The sequence below is a fragment of the Genypterus blacodes genome, unplaced genomic scaffold (assembly GCF_046128005.1).
Source record: "Genypterus blacodes isolate CSIRO-AG114 ecotype Tasmania unplaced genomic scaffold, CSIRO-AGI_Gbla_v1 ptg000073l_1, whole genome shotgun sequence".
Lineage (NCBI taxonomy): Eukaryota > Metazoa > Chordata > Actinopteri > Ophidiiformes > Ophidiidae > Genypterus > Genypterus blacodes.
The window spans coordinates 3,342,930-3,364,533 of NW_027466883.1; the positions used below are offsets into that span (position 1 = coordinate 3,342,930).

Below are 21,604 nucleotides of genomic sequence, written 5' to 3' on the forward strand. Positions count from 1 at the left end.
ACAGATATGACCGAGTGAATAAAATACACAACGGTCAAAGTCCATGATTTATTTAACAAATGGAGCCGGGCCTGCCAGGGGGAAAAGGCACAGTTCCAGGTTGATGGTTGCTCGATTCAAACTTGAGGACACATGCTCCCATACAACGAGTGTGTCTGAAAGTCCCCTTACACACCAGACACTTCAAATCAACACAACGTATGACAACGGCTTAGATTTACTTTTGACTCTACGATTAATGCATTAATAGCTGTTGCGTAATATTCAGACAACATGTATCCTACAATTCCGACCAATATGGCCTCTGCTGAATTTGCCTGAGTACTGTAATTTAGCTATGGCAGTAAAATGTGTTCAGACTCTCCTCACATATTGCAGTCGTATCAGAGGTGAAAGCATTTGTAGCTGCACTCCTTGACGTTGTAGTGACATTTGAGGAAAGCAGAACGCATGATCACAACTTTAGTCGAGTGTTGCTTTTAAGTGGAGTGGTGAAATGGGAAAAAACTAACGGCATAGAAGGACAAAGACCGACAGATAGACACTTGGCAGGCAACCAAACTCATTCTTAAGTCAGAGGAAAGGGGGGAAGGGGGGGTCACTGCAAGTTAATGTCAGGAAAATCCCACTGCGAGTCCCTGCAGATAGTGTGTGTGTGCCTGCTGGGTGGGATTAGAGGGGAATGTTGGCGTGTTTCTTCCAGGGGTTGACCTGCTTCTTGCTGGCTAGCACCTCCAGATCTCTGCAGATTTTCCTGCGGGTAGTCGCCGGCTCTATGATGTCATCCACAAAACCTGTCAACACGGAGAGAGTGTTATGTGTAATATTCACCATGAAGATCTTTCTCCATTGTCTGTTCTCCAACCGTTTACCTCGGACGGCGGCGGGGAAAGGGTTGGCGAACTTCTCCACGTATTCGGCTTCTGCCTCCGCCTGGTTCTCCTTCCCTCGGAAAATGATCTGAACAGCACCCTGAGGAGAGAAAGAAAGGGAGAGGATGGAAACAAAGCTAAAAGAAAGAGGCAAGGAGGAGAAGAAGAAGCACAGATGGAGGATGACTCTACCTTGGCACCCATGACGGCAACCTCGGCCGTGGGCCAGGCGTAGTTCACGTCTCCTCTCAAGTGTTTGGAGCTCATCACGTCATAAGCTCCTCCATATGCCTGGGAGACACACACAAGTTAGAAGCAACACCCACCTCACATGTATTAAGTAAATCCCTTCAGTCCGTGTTCTACATCTGAGAGGTTTCCGAGTTCTCTCGGCTCAGATCCCCGAGGCGTACAGTTACCACACACACACACCTTCCTGGTAATGATGGTGATTTTGGGGACGGTGGCCTCGGCGAAGGCGTACAGCAGCTTGGCTCCGTGCCTGATGATGCCTCCGTACTCCTGAGCCGTACCTGTCGGGAGGGCAAATGCACCAATTACAGCAGGGAACCTAAACTCACCCGTTAATAAACCAGTGTAAGGTTTAAACATGACGGATAAGTAGCCAGTATTCGTTATGAGAATCACAGCTTCAACACGTCTGTATCACTTTGACCCCTTTTGCCATCGGTGCCCAATGAGATTGAGTCAGAATACCTGGCAGGAAGCCCGGCACGTCCACAAAGGTGACGATGGGAATGTTGAAGGCGTCACAGAAGCGCACGAAGCGAGCTCCTTTTACTGAAGAGTTGATGTCCAAACAACCTGCAGACCCAAACGGAAAGTTTATTCAAAATACTTTAGGGGAAAATGTGTTTCTCATCGTCCCCCTTGTCTTGGACTTTCATCCCGTCGCTCACCGGAAGCAACTTTGGGCTGATTACCCACAATGCCCACGGTGCGGCCGTTCATGCGGGCAAATCCAACCACAATGTTCTTGGCGTAGCTGGGCATGATCTCAAAGAAGTCCCTCTCATCCGCGATCTAACGGTTCCACGAAGACAAAGAGAAAACATTTAAAAGATGATGAAGATGCGGCAACATGCACGAGTGTGTGTGAGTGCGAGTGTGTGTGAGATACCGCATGAATGATGTCCAGCATGTCGTAAGCTTTGGTCGACTCCATCGGGACAATGGTGTCCAGCACAGGCACCAGACGGTCGCTGCATGGAAGAAGAGGAGTCAGTCTTTCTGTGAGGGAATGTGATTGGACGACCTGCAAGGCGGAGGGCTGCCGTGATTGGTTACCTGGGGTCGTGACACTCCCTGATGGGGGCGGCGTCCTGATTGCTGAGCGGCAGGAAATTGAAGAACTCTCTGAGGTTGAGTAGGGCTTCCACGTCGTTCTCGAACGCGCGGTGAGCAACGCCTGGTTGAGACACGGGGACACGGATGAGACAGGGGACACGGATGGGACACATTCTGACCCGAGCGAGTATTTACACGCTAAGCTCACTGACCAGACACTGATGTGTGCGTCTTGGCTCCGCCCAGCTCCTCCTGAGTCACATCCTCGTTGGTGACAGACTTGACGACGTCGGGCCCCGTGATGAACAGGTACGACGTGTCCTATGAAGCGCAAACACAAACACATATTCAATCTGCTGCGTGTGTGTGTATCTTAACCCTGGAGCAAGCACATCATAACAGACAGGATTAGTCATCTTCTCTGTGTAGCTCCGTACCTTCACCATGAAGGTGAAATCTGTGAGGGCGGGGGAGTAGACGGCCCCTCCGGCACAGGGGCCCATGATGAGGGAGATCTGAGGGACCACGCCTGAGGCCAGCACGTTTCTCTGCCATGGAAAAAGCAGATGGTTTTGGCGACAACGTTAAACGATTCCCATCTATAAACACACGTTCAAGCTTTCTTGACAAAAAAACGTACCAGGAAAATGTCGGCATATCCAGCCAGAGACTCCACTCCTTCCTGGATCCGAGCTCCTCCCGAGTCGTTCAACCCGATGACCGGCGCTCCAACCGTCATGGCCTGATCCATGATCTAAACACACAACAACATAAAGACAGCAGACTGTTTAAATACCACAGTGTTTCTATAACATCTCCCATCACTCTGCTGTCAAACTGAACTCATCCTTTTCTTAACCCACCTTACAGATCTTCTGCGCGTGAGCTCCAGACAGACTCCCGCCAAACACTGTGAAGTCCTGAAAGAAGAAGAAGAAGAAGAAGAAGAAGAAGAAGATTATTAGACAAGTCGAAGACACCGTGTGCCATGTGAATGTTCGGCTCCCTTCAACCTCCTGACTCCATCTTACCTGACTGAACACGTAAACCAGTCGACCATTGATCCTGCCTCTTCCTGTCACCACACTGTCACCTGGGAACTAAAAGGGACAATGAAGACACACACGTATCACAATATGACAACCGGCTATAGTGTGTGTGCGTCTGTGTCTGTGTGTGTGCGTGTGTGTGTGTGTGTGTCCTTGTTACCTTGTTTCGGTCCTGTTCCATCCCGAAATCGGAGCAACGGTGCTCAACAAACATGTCAGACTCCACGAAGGATTCAGCATCCAGCAACAACTCCACTCGCTCCCTGGCTGTCAGTTTACCCTACAACACAACACAACACACACTTTACCACCAGCTATACCACTAATACTGGAGTATATACAAGACAATGAACCCAATACTTTAAAATAATACCATCTGATCATTTCCAGCATCTTTTTGATTTATAAATGGTCAAACATTATGTTTCTAGGTATTAATAGTAGATGTGTCCTTATTTAACTTAAATTATTGCTCATCCATTTATTAAAACACAGGTAATAATGGAGTTTAAAGCTGCAGCATCATTTGGTAATATAATTATGTGGAGGAAGGTGATCAAGTACAAGTGCTTGTATAACACAGGGACAAGGGCAACTCTTTTGAGTATCTGGTAGAAAAATACTGCCTTGCTCAAGGGCAAAAGCTTCGCATACACAGGACACCGGTGGGGTGCATGTTTGCTTAGCACTCTCCCTCGAACTACAACCACTTAAAACGAGCGCCCCTTGAGCCACGAGCGTATCCTTGGATGCGTGCACGAAAACCTGCAGGCTGCCAAAGTAAAAGAGTGAAAGTTGTCGATGAACTGCACCTTTTTGTGTTGTGCATCAATCCTACTCTGACCTCCGCCGACCAGCGCAGCCTTCCGTTTGTCGTCAATCCTCTCCTTCACGGACAGATGGCTAATGGAATACCACCGGCATCTCTGCTGCCGTTGGCGGCATGTATGTGGCGCTGCAGCGGCGATCGAGCCATGTTGCACTTGTGCCAAACTCCTGAAAGAAGTCCTCAGTCCGGTTAAGAGTCCGCCGCAGCTTCGTGCCACACTGAAGGCCGCCATCATGGCAGTGCGTGCTATCCGGTGACAGACAGGAGGCGTGTACCCAAAGACTGAGATTTCAGCCAATCGGGATCGGGTGCCATCTCTCACAGCCAATCAGAGGGAAGACATTTCTGGAAAAGCAGAATGGGCGGGACAGAAATCATGCGTTTCCTGCTACAACCTGAATGTCATCTGTCATGTGGGACTTTTCGACCTGAGTTTGGTCTGTCAGCTGTTATTCGTTCCAAATTATATATTTAAATTAAGTAAATGTATTTTTTTGTCGTATGTTTAAATGGTCCCAAATTGTTTTCTTTTTCTGTAAATGCTTTGAAAGATACAATATACCATAATACCAACTTGTATTGAAGTAGAATAACACTCGTTAAATCTTAGTTTGATTTTTGCTTATTTGTGTCAAAGTAGATATTATTTGGGTGCAGGGAGGGTTATTTATTATCATCATCATCATCATTATTATTATTATTATTACGAGAGGAAGCTAAATCTTATTAAAACACATTAAAACATTTAACTGTTGTGAATTGGACGACGACACAGGGTGGAGGAGCGCCGTGTGTAGAATAGTCTGTGAAGTCCCGAGTGCACTACGGTAACCAGGGTAACTGGAGGAGGTCTCGCGAGATCATCATGCCTGTCTGAGAGGGCTTGATGCGAGGAAAAGTGGAGAATCGAATGATTGATGCCTTTGTAGAACGGCTAGTTAGCTATGTTCCACTCGCCGTCCACTAAGTATTATAGTAAAACGTATCAGAATCACAGGATTTCGACCAACAGCTTGCGGTTCGCTCCCACACGCGTGGTTTCAGACTGCCTCCGAGCTTTGAGTGCTCCGGTTTAATACTCGGTGGCTGTTTTTTTGCTAGTGATGCTAACGTTAGCTGGTTAGCTTTGTTTACATCAAGTGCGCGCCTGGGACCCAGTAGCCTCATAAACAAGACTACGACCGCTGCTGCTGCCGTTATTCTACCGGATACCCTTGCGGGGATTGTGTTGGACGCTGAACGGGCTTGATGGCTGATATATTCCACCGTTCGTGCAAAATCGTTGCTTGATCTTCTAAGCTAAAAAGCTAGCCAGATAATGCTAACCTATTGATCATGGGGTGTTCGATGGTTTAATTCGGTTTAAGCCACCTAGCTGCGAGGCAGTGTCGGGGGATAATGTGACGTAATATATAACCGAGTTAAAAGCAAAACTGCAGCTGTGTTCAAAACCAAACTGCGGCTGGCTGGAGAGTTAACGACAACGATTCGGCGATGCTAACGTCAGCTAGCCACCTGCTGGGCTAACAACTTGCGCGTGATCCTTTCCACCATGTCGCTTGCTCGTCTATTATTTATTTCTGTGTTCGCTGGCACAGTCTAGTGTCTGAACTTAACGCTGCCTCGCCACACCAGCTTCTCCCACCCCGGCTGTAGTTGGATCGGTTTCGCCCCCGGGGGCCCCCCTGAGTGGAGTTCACCGCTATGAACCCCGTCAACGCGACCGCCCTGTACGTGTCCTGCAGCCGGGCCGTGCTGCAGTGTGACCCGGGGCAGCCACACACCTTCACGGAGATGTACAAGCTGCTGCCCTTCTTCCGCCAGTCCCTCGCGTGTCTCGTCTGTGGTAAGCAATCACGCAGGATCTACTACATAGCTCACACACACTCAAACACACACACACACAGTTCTCGCCATCACGTGGATTCCTCCCACATGATTGATCGTGGATTCATACAGCAACCGGTTTGACTTCATAATAGTGTTTGTTACGATGACATATTGACTGAGCTTTTCTGTAGGCGCACTTGACACGATTCGTCGTGCTCTCACACCACCATGGTCTCCTTAGCAACCGAGGCTGAACCCCCCCCCCCAGCAGCATCTGTCCTCACAATAGGACAGACGACTCCTCTGTTGCTGTGCCTGCTCTGTGTCATTTTCATGCTTTATTTACACAAGTTGACCATCAAACCTGCAGAGTTTACCTTTAACAACACTTTCTGAACTAAATCTAATGCAGCAGTTGTACAGTTTTGCACGTGTTTAGCGTTGTTAAGTTCCTTCTGGGGCTGACTTGGCGCTCATGAGTGATGTCATCTCTGAGCAAGACAATCCTTATTCTTCTATCATAGGTGTGACGGCTAAGCAGGTGAGGGCATTCATTGTTTATTTTACTCAGATGAGTGTAGAAGCTGAACATCAGCGCTTTTTCATCCCTTGTTACCTGAAACGCGAACAATTTAGCAGAATTTTAAGATGGACAGTGACAATCACATAGAAAGCCAGTAGATGTGTGTGTGTAGCCACTGAGTGTGTGTGCACAGAACATAAACGGATGGATTGAGAGCGCCCTCTTGTTTTTGTCTCAGGTAAACTCCTCCAGGATCCCATTTCGCCCGCGCACCCAGAGTGTCAGCATTACGTCTGCCTGGGCTGTAAAGGCCAAAAGATGCAGAGGAGGCTGTCGTGCACTTGGTGTAAGGACTACTCCTGCTTCCAGGAGAACAAACAGCTCTCTCTACTGGTGGAGTGCTACAGGCGGCTCTGCATGTATGTCACTCACTCGCCATTGCTGCAGCCAATCAGCAGTCAGGTAGGAGGCTCTCCAGAGGTTATGGCTTTGCTAGAGGAGGTGCTAATGTCGTACCCAGAGGAGATGGACACAGAGGAAATGAGCTTGGAGGAAGAGGTGAACCCCTCAGCCCCAGAGTCCCTCACCCCCACAGAAGCACCGCCTGTCCCTGCAGAACTCTCAGCTGTACCTCAGAGCTCTTCTTCCGATCCTCCCTGCTCCAACGGACCCCAGGGGTGCAATGGAGCAATGCTCGAGGACCTGGACCCCTCTTCCCCAGAACTGGAGGTATGCGAGTTAGTGGAGGAGCAGCCACAGTCAGGCCTCTCCATGACGGACACCGGTTGCAGCAGTCTGCAACTGAGTCTGGCCTCTGGACCTTTAGCCCCGACTCCAGGCACTGTGTGCTCACTCAGGGATGAAGAATCAAGCAGCAGGGAGCTGGAGGAGGGGGAGGTGTTGCTCCTCAGTGTGGAGGAGGTATTGCAGACTTTGGATCCACTCCAGCCCATTAGAGATTCTCCTCATGCACAGCCAGAAAGGACACACACTCACACACACATCACCACGGACAGGGCACATGCTCAAATGTACATACAGCTGGATGCAGCGCACAACTACACACAGATTCACACGGACAGGAATCACACATTTGCAAGCCACGGTGCTCATATACACACATCCTCGTTCTATCCTCCACCGACCTCTAAGCCCCCAGTGGTTCGCCTTAACCGCAAACGTTCACGTTCAGAGAGTGACAGGGAAAAGGTGAAACCCCTCCCTATCGCCTCCATCCTGCAGGGCTCCAACTCACATGTACACTCTCCTAACCCCTCTCATAAGTTGCACACACAGCCACCTACACCCACAGTGACTATACCGACACACACATACTCATCCCTCCCCAACGGGGTGCCTCCCAAGCCCAATCGCCCTCAGCCCAACCACAGCAAAGGTGCCAGGAAGCATGTTGATCAGGGCCCTAAGAAGCCCCATGCCAAGGCCCGCAGCGGAGGCTCCAAGTCCAAGGACAGCAGGAGAGACCAGCGGTTGCTCACAGGCTGTTTGGTGCCACCAGCACCTGTCAGGCCTCCATATAAGAAACCAGTGGAGAAGAAGGGCTGTAAGTGTGGCAGGGCCACGCAGAATCCCTCAGTGTTGACCTGCAGAGGGCAACGCTGCCCCTGTTACTCAAATCGCAAGGTGAGAGTCTGACAGACGGAATGAATTGTATCTGGAACCTGAGTTTAATAATTCCACTTTCTTTATACGGTTGCCAGTGACATTGACGTTAAGCAAACGGTAAAAGAGTTACTCTTTTTTTTTCTCAGGCGTGCTTGGACTGTATTTGCCGCGGTTGCCAGAACTCCTACATGGCCAACGGTGAGAAGAAGCTGGAGGCTTTTGCCGTGCCGGAGAAGGCCTTGGAGCAGACGCGGCTCACGCTCGGCATCAACCTCACCAGCATCACGGCTGCGGCGGCTCTCCGCAACCCGGCGACCACCAGCATCCACGCCAACACCCTGCTCAACGTGGCGACGGCAACAGGGACCCCCGTGACCACAGCCTTCCTGTCCCCCACCTCGCCACAAGAGCCCAGTTATGAGGACAGTCTGGAGCTGCTGATTGGATGAGAGGCCGGGACTCCTAAACCAGACAGCTCGGTGCTGATTGAATGTGACAGCCGATCATTGTATCTGTCAAATGACCTGCACCTCCCCGCTAGAGGGGAGTCGATCTAAGGCAGCTATGGGTCTGTCCTGTCCTTTAACCTGCTCTTTTCTGTGACGGAAACATGTCCAGTAGTAAGACTAGCATGGGTGTGCCAAAGCCTCCTGTATTGTGCCGGTGTGTATTGTTGCCTGTTGGTAGTTTAAACTATTGTACTTGGTTTGCAGGCTATAGTCGACTTCACAGGTGCTTATCCTTCACAAACCATAGTCCCACTGTTACAAGCAATAGGTGTGTGTGTGTGTGTGTGTGTGTGTCTGTGTGTGTGTGTGAGTGATCATATCTCAGTCAGCTGTCACAGCGTTTGCTATGGTTTGAGTATTACTGTGTATGTTTCAGAAATGCATTATGACACTAGCAAGTCCCTTTCTAGCCCTTAATCCAGTATATAGTGTGTACTGTATGTTTGCCCTCCGTTTCCCCTTCTCTCTCTCTATCTCCTCTCTCTCTCTCTGGCCTGCTTCACTCACGCAATCCATGTACTGTCTATAGTTCATGAACTTGTCTTAATGAACTTGACTGATGCAGGCATCGTACAGGTGTGTGTGTGTGTGTGTGTGTGTGTGTGTGTGTGTGTGTGTGTGTGTGTGTGTGTGTGTGTGTGTGTGTGTGTGTGTGTGTGTGTGTGTGTGTGTGTGTGTGTGTGTGTGTGTGTGTGTGTGTGTGTGTGTGTGTGTGTGTGTGTGTGTGTGTGTGTGTGTGTGTGTGTGTGTGTGAAAAAGCGCCTGCTGAGATTTACTGTAATGTCAGTGTGTGTGGTGGAGGGGGGGTGTTGTGTGGTGGGTTGTAAGCACTTAGTCTGATTGATTGGCCAAATTACAACTAAAACCTTTCTTGGTTACCATAGCAATAGGCGCACCACGGTCTGATCCCATAACAAAGAGCCTCCCAGCTCTCATTCACGCACACAGTTGTGTACAGCTTTGCCATTTATAGACTGTAACCGGGGTCGGATATGAGCGTGTGTGTGTACAGAAACTGAAGCCATAGATTGTCATGATCACCCGCCCCCTCCCCCCCCCTCCAGCTGTAGTGTCCCGGACTGATCAGAGACCAACTCAAGAGACTTATTTTTTTATACCATTTATTTTTGGGGGATTTGGTACCATTTGTATGTGTTTTGGTTCAAGCACCTTGAAGTCCTCCTATTTACTACAGAGGCTGTGTATCGTTTGTGTTCGTGTTTACTGTCTCACCTGTAACTACAGTTTGTTTTGTCAGTCCACACACAGTGACCAAAAAGAGACTGAAGGAGAAAGGACTCGAGCTGACCAAACATTTTTGGTTCTTCACTCATAGACCAGGAAGTAGTGAATGGATTACAGTATGATCAGCAAATATTATCTACCTACCTGTGTGTGTGTGTGTGTGAGAGAGAGAGAGAGAGAGAGAGAGAGTGAGTGAGTGTGTGTGTTTATGTTTGGAAATGTATTTCATTTGGGCATTACTTGAACCCTAATTAGTTGTTCGCATTGTTTTGTTTTTTTAACGTGAAAGCTCTTGTTTGAGGAGAGATTCTTGTTCTTGCTGAAACATACACTGCCATAATATGGAAACATGTAATACAACATGGATTAAATGATAGTTTTTTACTTTTTCATTTTTGGGCCTGTTTATGTGAAAGAGCTTTCTGAGTTATCTGGAGAAATCTTTAATATGTCACTATAAATGTACGCTTATCTTACATTAAGATTCATTAGAGAGGCACTTGTGAACTCTAACCAAAATCTTTCAGGTCAGTTCATTTGTCCAGGGATGGAAAATCAGGAATATCACTCTTAATAATCTGGTCATCTATGAACCACAAACACACTTTCATACTTCAGGGTGAAGTCTTTATTCTAGGTTGTTTGCTTCCTTTCAGGCCAACAGGACAAGGACTCTTATTATGTCACACATTGAAGATATTGCACAAGATGATTTATCCACAATCACTGTAAACACAAGAATACTGTAAGCTTGATTCACATTATACAAATGCGCAGAAAATCCCGTCTTCTGCCAGTTCATGCTACAGTTCAGATACATGAACTCGGTAAAAAAGAAGGGATGAAGTGTCGTGTCAAACACCATCTATTCCTGGAATGGAAATCAAATTAACCATTGACTGTCCAGTCCTCCTGCATCCTGATGTTCAACATAGTTCACCACATTAGAGGGTATGATGTCATTTGCACACAATATAGGCCCATTACACTTTGCTCTATCGATGCAATTGTGTGCTTGTTCCCTGACCACACCTTTTCCCACCTGTAAGGTTGGCACAACTTAAAAAGAAGTGATGTGATATTTGGACGGAGAAGGTATCAGAAGAAGACAAGCAAGCAAAATCATAACGTGTCTTTGAATCCCCTTGAACCTTGCAAGACATGTTTAGGATCTGAAAGTTGTATGTAATATAGTCTTTAATGACCTCAGCCTTTCTCCTGGTGTAGCTCCGCCCACCTTCTACCTGAAAGCGGTCTAATCATTTCAAACAGAAAATTCCAGTGTAGGTGAGCAAGGCATTTAAACAGACTACCATGCAGACGTCACTGTATGTCCCATGTTAGGTTGAGCTGTGATAAATGGAATGACCCCAGTGGAGTAAATACACACCACGTCGGTCAAAAGAGAGTCTGTCACTCCAGCTCGGTTTGGTCACATCCCGACGCTTCTTGCTCGGCCCTCTTCCTTTACACTTCATCTCCATGCCATCAGATGGCTGCTGATATTATCAAGGGCGACCCCTGATCACTGGATCTGTTGATCTCTGAGTCCTGAACACTTCTACCTGTTTTTGCTCCCCCTTAGCCCACAAGGAAGGCCCCAAAGTAGCTGGCCCTCCCATCCATTGCCATGGTGCTGGCATTGCTCACGGTGATGAAGAGGCGGTCAGCAGGCTGTAAGTAAGCAGTGCCTGCCTGGTGCAGAGAGAAGAGGCCCGGCTCCTGACCTCGTGGCCAACAGGCGCTCCGGGACGATTTCATCAGCAGGATGGGAACTGTGTAGGAACTCATCTAAGGGAGAGAACAAAAATGTTTGTCCACAATGTTTTAGATTCATTTCCTACCTTCCAGTCAGGCAGGGCTTTACATTCACTTCATCTCAAGTCTTACAGTATGTTTTGGAGAATAGTCAGCACTAATGTAAAGTAAAGGGTTCATAGTTATGGCTCAAACATACCAAACCATTGCTGTGCTTTAATGGACTTTTAATGGCTCACCTTCTTGTAGATATACTGGACAAGTTGTGCTTCCTCTTCTTTTGTCTCCACTGTCTCACCCTTTGCATCGCCTTCTGTCTCCCCTGTAGAGGGGAGTCTGAAGTACGTCTGGGCATAGATGTAGTAGAGGCCCACCCGTGACACCAGGAGCTCACCTCCTCTCAGTTCCATGTTTTGCAGGAAGGACAAACCTCTCCGGCCCTCCCATGATGCAATGCGCTCCCCTAGGTATCCCTTATTGATCCGTGAACCTAGGATAGCACACGCAAACATGCAAACACGCAAACATGCAAACATCAGGGCAAATCTGTATGAGCTCCCTGCAGAGTGAAGTATTTGTAAGTTTCAAAGAGACAGTGTTGTTATCCAGATACGGAGGGAAAGAATGAAAAACTAAGAATTGATTTCTGAACCCCAATCACCTTTGCTCCTAGCAGACCCACAAGTATGAAGATGTTGCTAAATCTGAAACCATTTTGGGAAGCCTGAGGGCCTCAGAGCACATTCCTCACCTCTGCTCCACTTATCTGAGCTGTCTGGATGAGTATGGAGGTGCCTGGCCTACTGCACACACTCATGCTGTGTAATGTGGTGTTATCATGTGTTAAGTGTTGATCATGCTTTGTCTGATTAACTTCTAAGGATAAACTTAAGTCTGATATATGACTTCACATTCCGACCACACACTAGATACACATTACTTAAGATCTGTATTTGAGCTCTCACCCTCCGCCGCTGCTGGTGGCTCTGCAGAGGAGACGACGGCTGTCACATGGGCGGCGACTTTAGGAAGAGGGACCCCGCGCACCCCGGGGCCCAGGACAGGCAGCACTCCTGTCAGCTTATCTGGGAAACAACAGATAGAATACCAAACACACTCATTTCTGCAAAGGAGACATTTTTCTGCAGATATGTCACGCTTATTAGCACTAACTGATAGTCAATGCAGGGATTGTTCTTACTTCTCATAGCTTTGGATATCTCCTTCTGGAATCTGTCAGCCATTGCCTGAATGAAGATAGAGAGAGAATAAAGTGAAAGGGATGACAGATTATGTTTGGTCACTGAAGGTATTGAGCATTATTGGTGTGGTTTAACATTTTCACAAATGACAAATAGCCAAAACGTGGCAACAAAAGGAGTCAAATGTCCTCTGAGATGTGTCTAGATATTGATCCGCGTGAAGCCCACTTAATGACCTCATCATCAGATATCGTCTTTAGGGAACCACAAATCGTTAGATGAAAGGAATCAAAAAAACCTTTTCTATGTGGTAGTGGAGCTGTTGCGTGACCTGCCAGCAGGGGTCACTCTTTTTCTCCTCGGCTGCTGAATCTTGAAAGGCAGAATGCGGGTTTGCGTTCATCAGACAGGACACACTGCTCCGGGAGAAACTCTCCTGCATCTTTCATACACACACAAACCCACACACACGCACACAACATATATATACACGTATATTCATTAACAATGCGTTTATTAAAGTGCTTTACCCAACTACTCCGCCAATCACAGATCAGGAGCAGATCTACCAGTTCCATAAATATTAGTTCTCCTTTTGGCCTTATGATCATATCTGTTAAAGCCTAAAACATGTTGTCATAACCCCTGAGCCTTAACTAGTCTCATTTCCTGCTATTGTTTCGGTTGCCAACTTTCTCCTATCTCTCATTGTCCACGCTTAGAATGGGAAATTCCTGCTGCTTTATTTGTATTACACCTCTTTCCTACAAACATACATGTGTAAATATCCACTCATGTAGTATTCCTATGGTATTCCAAAGTGTTTTTGTAGTAGGAGTGGGGCGTTAGTTGGCTATGTATGGCATCATATGAGGCACTGGGCCTGTCTGATCGCTGCTTCAAAGTGATCGATTAGTGACTGATCACCAAACTGTATGCGGTTATGTTACTGTGTGACTTTACTTTGACATCTCTAAGTCTAATTTCTGTAATAGATCACTAAAGCTACGGCAATAAAAATCCCCTTCCCCACAATTTTAAATTTGAAACATTCTCTGCAAGACTGAAACAAGACGAGCTCGTATCTTACCGTGTTCAGGACTTTGTTAAAGTACATAAAGCTGACGGCCACCGCGATGGTCTGGAGGAGGATTGCAGCGAGTATGACGAGCACCAAACACTGCAAAGAGATAGAAATGGCCATGCCTGTCTGTGTGTGTTGTGTTGTGTGAATGTGGCAGGGGAAAAAAGTCCCGAAGAGCAAGAAAACGCTTCCAGGATGCGGGACAAGTCAGATCAGGCTCTGCTGCGCGCGCGTGTACGTGTGCGTGCGTGCGTGCGTGCGTGCATGTGTGTGTGCTGCAGGGAGAGACAGAGCAGGAAAAGCAGCTTGGAGGTGGAGCAGAGAGGAGCAGCGACGAGGTGCGACAGCCTCAACATGTCACTGTTATTAAAGGAGGAAGAAGCTTTAATGCCGCACATGCAACTTTGGGGAACTTCAGGCTACGTTTAAGTGCTGTGGGAAATATGGGAACTACTAGGAGGAGAGCGCGAACGACTAACACAACTAATACCACTTCTACTACTACTGCTACTATGTAAAGTAGTATGTTCAACACCACCACTACTACTAATACTGCAAATGCTACCGGTTTTACTACTACTCCCGTATGGCTACAAATACAACAACTGCTACTGTTGTTATTGTTTATTGTATGGTTAGTTCCTCTTGTTTTTAATGAACCCCTACTAACAGACATTTTTTCAAATATTAAAAATTCACTATTCATCAAACGCAACAAAAGACAACAAATGTGTTATGTATGTGTTATATATCCTTACAAAATCCTCTAATACAATATCAACTATGAAATACTGTTTTTGCACTATAAAGAAATGCTGAAAAAAATACATAACGCAAATTAGAGCAGCCGAATGCAACAATATCTTAACTATTTTGACTTTATGAAACATCTAAGGCCAGAAGTGCCACAATAAGTTAATTTAAACATCGACTGAATGCATACAAACAACTACTACATTGTAAAACAATGTTGTGTTAATAAATTCAAGACATGGTATTGATTGTGAAATCATATCACAAAGCTTTGGGGAGGAGCACGTGAATGCAGCATCTGGCCAACGTGTGAAAATGGGAGTATAGGTGTAGTGAAAGAAGCAGATTGTCAGTATCAGAAGGTAAGATGAAAAAGGTCCTTTTGGCTCTCTTTCCTGGCATTGTGAGGAGATCTGAAAGCAAAACAGCGGATTACTGCCAAAAACCCCACCATTGTTAGAGCTTCAGTGTATCCATATGTAGCATTTGTCACTGGGGAGTCATTCAATCTGCAAAATGTAATCTTGAACGATTTGTGGTTGTTCCTGTGCTTTCATTCTGTGACCTCTCACCTCTGCTCCATTGTCAGCACGAGGAAACTGCGGTGGAGCTGAAGGAGTTCACAGCTCCTGGTTACGACTGACCCTCCCACTAATCAAGAAACGTGTTGTAGCGTTCGCACATTTTGGCACACTGGTACCCATACACACAAAGCACATTCCACAGTAGGTTCCCAGAGGTGGTTGGTACCTAATTAATCGGAAGTGTGAAGGAACACAACACTTACAGGTGTCTGCCGGGGAACACAATTCAGCTTGTTTCCCTTGGTGATTACAATCCCCAAATGTGGATGAGACAGTGATAAGAGGCTCCTGTGTTCCCTTAAGTGAGTCAATTCCCAGGCTTGTCAGAGAGAAGCAGGGGAGACGGTGATATCTGAAGACTGTCTGGCCTCAGGCAGGGAAGATGACACCCTGAGAGACATGCCTGTCTACAGTCCCATGGCTGACAGGAACACTGAGTGTGTGAGTGAGACAGAGAGAGATGGAGAAAGATAACATTCTCATCATTTTTGAACATTTTGTTACCCTCTTCTGTCTTTCCCTTATACTACCCTTTAGGTCCCATGCAGCTATTGACCTTTGCCCTCTTTCAGATGTTCTGCTCACTGGCTTTCACCCACAGGAGCTCTATGATTGAAAGGTACAATCAAAGGTTAGAAAAGAAAGTCTTGGGTCACAGTCCAGCAACATGCAGGCTTGGGAAACTTAAAACTGTGTGAATGACTCAGTGTGTGTGTGTGTGCGTGTGTGTGTGTGTGTGTGTAGGTGTCAGACCTGCAATGAATTGTCGACCAATGAAAGCTGGGATAGAATGTTGCACCGGATAAACAAGTAAAGAGAATATCTGGATGGATGAAAACAAATGCTGCAACATAACACCAAATGGTTAAAGAGGAACAAAATATTTCCCAAGCCCTAAAATCTGAAATCAGTTAAACAACAATTGGAAACAGGAACTGGAGCTGAAAGAAACGTTCCTGTTTCCTCTCAAGCAAAAGAGGTTTGAGCAGCAGTCCGTCGATGCATAATGTATTTTAAGGACGTGCTAGCGCTCCATCCACCCTACTCTGTCCTCCACTCCCCTTTCCATCCCCAGAGGCTTCTCCTCCCAAAGTTCCTCCTGATAAAGTCATGGAATCTCCCTAAGTTCCCGCCTGCGCACTACAGCTGCTCGCGTCTCCTTTGTAAAAAAAGAAAAATTAAGTCATCTTGAGAAAATGCTTCGACAGCACAATACATGCAGATAGTTTGCCTGTGTTTTACTGAGAATATCAATGGAAGGGTGTTTCCCCCAGTTGGAAACAATTGTACAGGATTGTGTAGGTAGCACACACACAACCCCTCATTTCAGTCCTTTATCATTCTGACCTTAATCGGACTGAAAGCACACACACACTTACCATTATTCTAATTCATTTGGGAGTAGTCTGTTTAAGGTTATAAATGTGGAGTTTAATAAAAGGTAAAAGGTGTCATACTACTGTCTTACCACTAGAGGGGAGTGTTACATCGATCACAGGTGACCGTGCGCCTCGTTGTCCTGAAGCCCCCAGGTGAGAACTAAACGTGTCTGAGCCTGTGTGAAGTTATTGAAAGTTGTTGCAGATGTGTTTTCTCCTTCTTATAGTGGAGTGGAGTAAGACATTACATAAGGCATAAGTGACATATTTAACAGATAAGATATGGAAACATGAGTGCTGCTCATGTAAAGACAGCTACTGTATGTGTGTGTGTTTGAGTTAAGACTTAAAGAGGACGTTTCTGGTTCTTGTGAAAGGAAACACCATTCACAAATACCGATTTCCATATCTAATATCCAGTCTTGAGCAAACATTATACCAATCATGAACACCTCCCAGTTTAAGGGAACATGGTCAAATCTCAAACGGCATTCTGGGAAATGTAGGACAGATTTAGGAAAAAGATAAACTCATCATTTTCTTCATTTTTTCTTTCCTTTTCTTCATGAATCGCTTCAATGGAACCACATCAATGCTTCATGAGTGTGACACGATGGTATTTAATGACATCATTTATCACTGCCATCATAAAATTACAATTGATGCACAGGAGGAGATTTGAATCCCACATTACAATTTTGAAATCCATTAAGAATAAACTCTGAAAATCGTGGGCATGACACACACACACACACACCTATAAGTCTGATATGAACACAATGGCTCTCATCCTTACTACAGACACATTATAACACCCATCTGGCCAAATCAAGCAAAAGGTGTCACTTAAGTCACTTAAACCACATGGAGCAATTTAGACACACACAACTAAATGCTGATCTACAATATTTGTAGAGTGTAACATCAATTGGCGACACTGATCTGCACCAATCACAGAAGCCGCAGAACAAGCAACAGACCGTCAACTAGACACAGTCCTCTGGATATCATGTTAGCCAGATGCATGTATGTAGTGCGTGTGCAGGCACATATGGGCCCTGAGCTTAGATCTCTCATGTTAATACAAGGAGGTAGACAAGCCCTTAGTCTGTCCAGAGGCAGACTGTCCCTCATTCACGGCAGCACAGCTTTGCAGCGTTTCGTTTCGTGCTGGACTTTATTATTTATTTAGTCACTATTTGTTTTGCAGATAAGGACTTTAAATTCATGATGGGATGTGATCCGTTTAGAAAATATTACTATTCTTTTAATGTTAATACTTGTTTGATTGTACTACATTTTTGAATAGAAATTTTGAATGAAGGGTTTTTATTTGTAATTGTAATTTTTCCACAGTTTAGAATTAGAGAACCTCTTCTTCCCCTGAACAAGCAAAATATAGTGCATTTATTTATCAACGCCCACACACGAATGGAACACACACATGCGCGCCTATTCACACATGCATGGGCTCTCACAAGTTTTTCTGCAGCCAGTTCATGTAGCTCCTGAATACCCTCTTCCCCACATCGAACTCGAAAGGCCAGAATAAGAAGCTGAAACACCCATGGAACCCGTCCTCATAGTGATCGCTGGTTACCGTGACACCCACATCCTGTAAGCGCCGCGCATACATCAGGCCATCGTCCCTCAACACGTCATACTCGCATGTCAGGATGTATGCTCGTGGGCATTTCGCCAACACCTCTGGCCCTGCAAGCAGTGGCGCTGCACGCACATCCAGCAACCCCGGCACCTCTTTAGCGCCCCCCTGTGGCCCCTTCCCCACTATGACCGGCTTGTAGTTCTTCTGGAATTTCTGAGGCAGCAGTACAGACCAATCTACCCGTGCACGTAGCTCAGGCGTGAAGGCCGACTGCTGTAAAGAGCTGTGGTTGTTGGCTAACAGCTGCGACTGCAGGGAGAGGTCAGCGCCGAGGTATTGAAGCCAGAACTGGACCATGAGGTTCCGGTAGAGAATGGGAATCTCTTGGTTCTGCAAATAGGACGGGGTGTTGAAGTCCAGAGCCTGAAGGACTGGGTAGATCAAAGCCTGGACGCTGAATTTCAAGCTTCTAGAGTCGCCTGATGAAATCTGCAAAAACACAGAGGTGTCGATGAAAAACACAACACCTAAATCCTCAATGTGCAACATCTCCTGCTTCATGTACGCACAAACTAGCACACGTTGGACCATGTGAAGTTAAAAGCTTCTATTAGACTTACAACTACAAGCAAAGAGCTACTTTGTTGACCATTCTAAATTTCAATTATGTTTGTTATCCTTTGTTTCTCCCCCTGTGTCCTCCCTCTTTTTTCTTTTGGTATGATGTCATCCTGTAAAAACTGTACCTACGAGTTCCTCTTACTAGCAACACTGATGTCATCTAAACCGTTTGTTACATTATTATGTCATTTCAACATTTCCTTTGCTGGTTGTGGCTAGCTGCCTGCCGTTAGCTCTGTTTGTCCTCCCTTTGACTGAATGAACATGAGCATGACACAGTCTGGTTCTCTTTATGGCTTTAGTTCTCTCTCAAGTCCCCTGTATGTGTTACACACATGGACCCATCTCACAGAACCATGACAATTTGGCTTCACTGTTGTCACTTTGTCACAGACTTATTCATCAGCAATAAAGTTATTATTCACCACCTGTACAACCCGTGTACAGGTGGTGGTAAAAGTGTCTAGCTCAAGTCACAGTTGCCTCGTCTTCTTATGCATCTACACATGTGGATCACATTTCCTAGGTCTCATCAATATCTCTGAACGGTGTTGGGCAGCAAATTCTTGTTTTGTGACTTTGTTCGTTGACGGTTCTTGCACGTACCTGTTGAGCGACAGCGGCTGCCAAGTTTCCCCCGGCGCTGTCCCCCGACACAGCCACACGCTCGGGGTCAATCATGTACTTCGCCAGGACCTCTGGAGACAAAAAGTACTTGGCGGCAGCAAAGCAGTCCAAATACGGCACAGGAAAATGCACCTCTGGGTACAGACGATACCTGCACGTAGAAACGTTGTGAGAGAGGATGTCATGGAGGTTTGGCAGACAGGAGTGAAAGAGTTTCATCAGCATTTGGCCAATTTCTACATAATGAATTGTTGAGTGTTGCAGGACATAGAGCACTTACTCAACAGAGACGACAACAGCATTGAGCTCATCAGACATCAACCGGTTGATGGCATCATATGAACCCTTCCCTGTGGGAAAGAGAATGGCCATAAATTCAGAATATTCCCTAAACTTTAAAACTATTCATGTCCTTCATGTTGGTTTTGTAGCAGAAGCACCCAGACTCACTGGCACTGCCTAAGGCCCAGCCTCCTCCATGGAAATACATCACCCCTCTCCTCAGATGGCCCTCTCCTCCAGGCGGGGGCTCGTAAACACGCACCGGGATCCCGTCAAAGTCGGTGTCGCTGACCTTCACTCCAGGCACGACACCCCCGCCGCCAGACTCGGAACCACGCAACGTCTTTGAGAACCCGTCAAAGGCTTCCGTGGATTGCCTGATGGTGTACATGTAATGGCTCATCCCCAGCCACTGCTTTAAAGCAGCCTAGCAGAGAAAATAGAGGGAAGAGTTAACACAGGAATACACCAAGTGCAACTATAAACCAAATTTCCACTTGTTTCCTTGTGATCTTCCAGGCTTGAGGTTTGTATGTGTTCCATTCTGGGTCAGCTGGCGGCCTGCATGAGTTTGAGAATTGATCTCTTGGCGGGGAATTGAAACTCAGTAACACAATAACTTATCCCATTTCCCATGTATCCTCCCTCCAGCAACACTTCATCCTAATGTTTGAGTGTGTCTCCCCCTCCCTTCAGAACTGGGCACATTCCACCAAAAGTCAGGGTCAACTGAGGCCAGAGCACGATTGGCTTCCTTATGCAGCATTCTTTATATTTAAAATACATCTTACAGTTCTGCATTTTCAGAGATATTTAGTACTCCGATTGATAAGAATGAATCTGAATCTGCCACATGAGGAAATAAGCAAAGGCTGTAATATGTTTGTGGGAGTCTTAATTCCTTGGGTGTTTTTGTATTCCTGAGCTACACAAGTGTCTCCGAGTTGCATAAGATGAATTTCATTTTCCAGTTTTACAAGTCCTGTCAAAAAGCAGTAAGCCTGGCAGATTAACCTGCTATCAAGCTCATGCACTGGGACAATAGGTGACTGATATCGTCACCGTTCACCCATAGCGCCACTCCCAAAATGTGGAGTAAAGTTGATGGCTAAGAGATGGGACGTTCAAAGATCCTTTTGAAAAGAGTGTTTACATTTCACCCTGGCTCACATGGCTTCACGTGACTACATGCATAGCCCCTGTACAACACTGTGTACAACATTATGCGCTGGGTAACATTAAGACCTGTCTGTTTCAGTGTTTACCGACTGGTAGGATCATAGTCCAAGTGCACTCAGGGTAGAGAGGCGTGTCTCTTAGTACAGTACATGCTGTAACTTAGCTTTTCTGATCACTTCACCTACTTCACTTACAGAACACACAACTGAAACAATGCATAAATGACAAATGAGCAGAATACATCACACTAATAAATCTGTAACTGCATACGGGCTGCACCCATCAACATCGATCCAGTTAATGATGCAAACATCTTCTCTTACCAAGTGCACTGTTACCCGGAACCCAGCATCCAACATCATCAGCTTCCATGGCTCCTGTATGGCATCAGGCAGTGGGAGGTAAACAAAATATGCAGCAGCAGCAGTCAGTAACACTGACACAACAACAGGCAGCAGCCTCATCTTACATGTGCCACCCAGTGTGTGTGTGACTCATACAAGACTGGAGAAGCTAAAGTGCCACTGTGAAGTACAGGAAGATTACATTCATTTCTTACTGGAGGCTGGTGTGGGAGGGCCAAATGACGACGTCCCTTTAATCTTTTCAAAATAAAATGTTTGTTGACATATTTAGAAATTTTACTCAATCAACTTGCCCACATTTTTGAGGAAGAACTAAAAAGATACCCTTTTGTTTGGTGTCAGAATGTAACCAGTAAGATTAATGACTTGATTC

At 46.3% G+C, this 21,604-nt stretch overlaps 4 protein-coding genes across 7 annotated transcripts; 1 reads left to right on the plus strand and 3 right to left on the minus strand.

Annotated features, from left to right (window-relative positions):
- Positions 1-34: 34 nt before the first annotated feature.
- On the minus strand, positions 35-4,352 carry pccb (propionyl-CoA carboxylase subunit beta). The gene is made up of 15 exons (XM_076157458.1): positions 4,042-4,352; positions 3,390-3,509; positions 3,212-3,280; positions 3,044-3,100; positions 2,821-2,934; positions 2,618-2,728; positions 2,393-2,501; positions 2,181-2,301; positions 2,014-2,095; positions 1,793-1,916; positions 1,590-1,697; positions 1,305-1,405; positions 1,065-1,163; positions 873-972; positions 35-794 (listed from the first exon to the last, which is right to left on the minus strand). The coding sequence occupies exons 1-15, from the start codon at positions 4,291-4,293 to the stop codon at positions 673-675; spliced, it is 1,689 nt and encodes a 562-aa protein (XP_076013573.1). The 5' UTR covers positions 4,294-4,352; the 3' UTR covers positions 35-672.
- A 593-nt stretch (positions 4,353-4,945) lies between these two features.
- Positions 4,946-10,168, plus strand: msl2a (MSL complex subunit 2a). 3 transcript variants are annotated; one of them, XR_012964209.1, is made up of 4 exons: positions 4,946-5,904; positions 6,650-8,055; positions 8,184-8,814; positions 9,123-10,168. XR_012964209.1 is itself a non-coding variant. In XM_076157456.1 (3 exons), the coding sequence occupies exons 1-3, from the start codon at positions 5,763-5,765 to the stop codon at positions 8,484-8,486; spliced, it is 1,851 nt and encodes a 616-aa protein (XP_076013571.1). In that variant the 5' UTR covers positions 4,946-5,762; the 3' UTR covers positions 8,487-10,168. The 3 variants fall into 3 exon arrangements, 2 of the variants coding, with proteins under 2 accessions (XP_076013571.1, XP_076013572.1); XM_076157456.1 differs by having other exon boundaries at positions 8,184-10,168; XM_076157457.1 differs by having other exon boundaries at positions 5,811-6,429; positions 8,184-10,168.
- Positions 10,169-10,404: 236 nt separating this feature from the next.
- On the minus strand, positions 10,405-14,159 carry LOC143005993 (tumor necrosis factor ligand superfamily member 10-like). Of its 2 annotated transcripts, none has more exons than XM_076157298.1 (6): positions 13,842-14,159; positions 13,050-13,187; positions 12,751-12,796; positions 12,515-12,634; positions 11,789-12,039; positions 10,405-11,582 (listed from the first exon to the last, which is right to left on the minus strand). In XM_076157298.1, the coding sequence occupies exons 1-6, from the start codon at positions 13,953-13,955 to the stop codon at positions 11,373-11,375; spliced, it is 879 nt and encodes a 292-aa protein (XP_076013413.1). In that variant the 5' UTR covers positions 13,956-14,159; the 3' UTR covers positions 10,405-11,372. The 2 variants fall into 2 exon arrangements, with proteins under 2 accessions (XP_076013413.1, XP_076013412.1); XM_076157297.1 differs by having other exon boundaries at positions 13,050-13,193; positions 13,842-14,154.
- A 2,988-nt stretch (positions 14,160-17,147) lies between these two features.
- On the minus strand, positions 17,148-21,397 carry nceh1a (neutral cholesterol ester hydrolase 1a). The gene is made up of 5 exons (XM_076157287.1): positions 21,190-21,397; positions 19,856-20,114; positions 19,686-19,755; positions 19,385-19,556; positions 17,148-18,646 (listed from the first exon to the last, which is right to left on the minus strand). The coding sequence occupies exons 1-5, from the start codon at positions 21,328-21,330 to the stop codon at positions 18,026-18,028; spliced, it is 1,263 nt and encodes a 420-aa protein (XP_076013402.1). The 5' UTR covers positions 21,331-21,397; the 3' UTR covers positions 17,148-18,025.
- Positions 21,398-21,604: the final 207 nt, after the last annotated feature.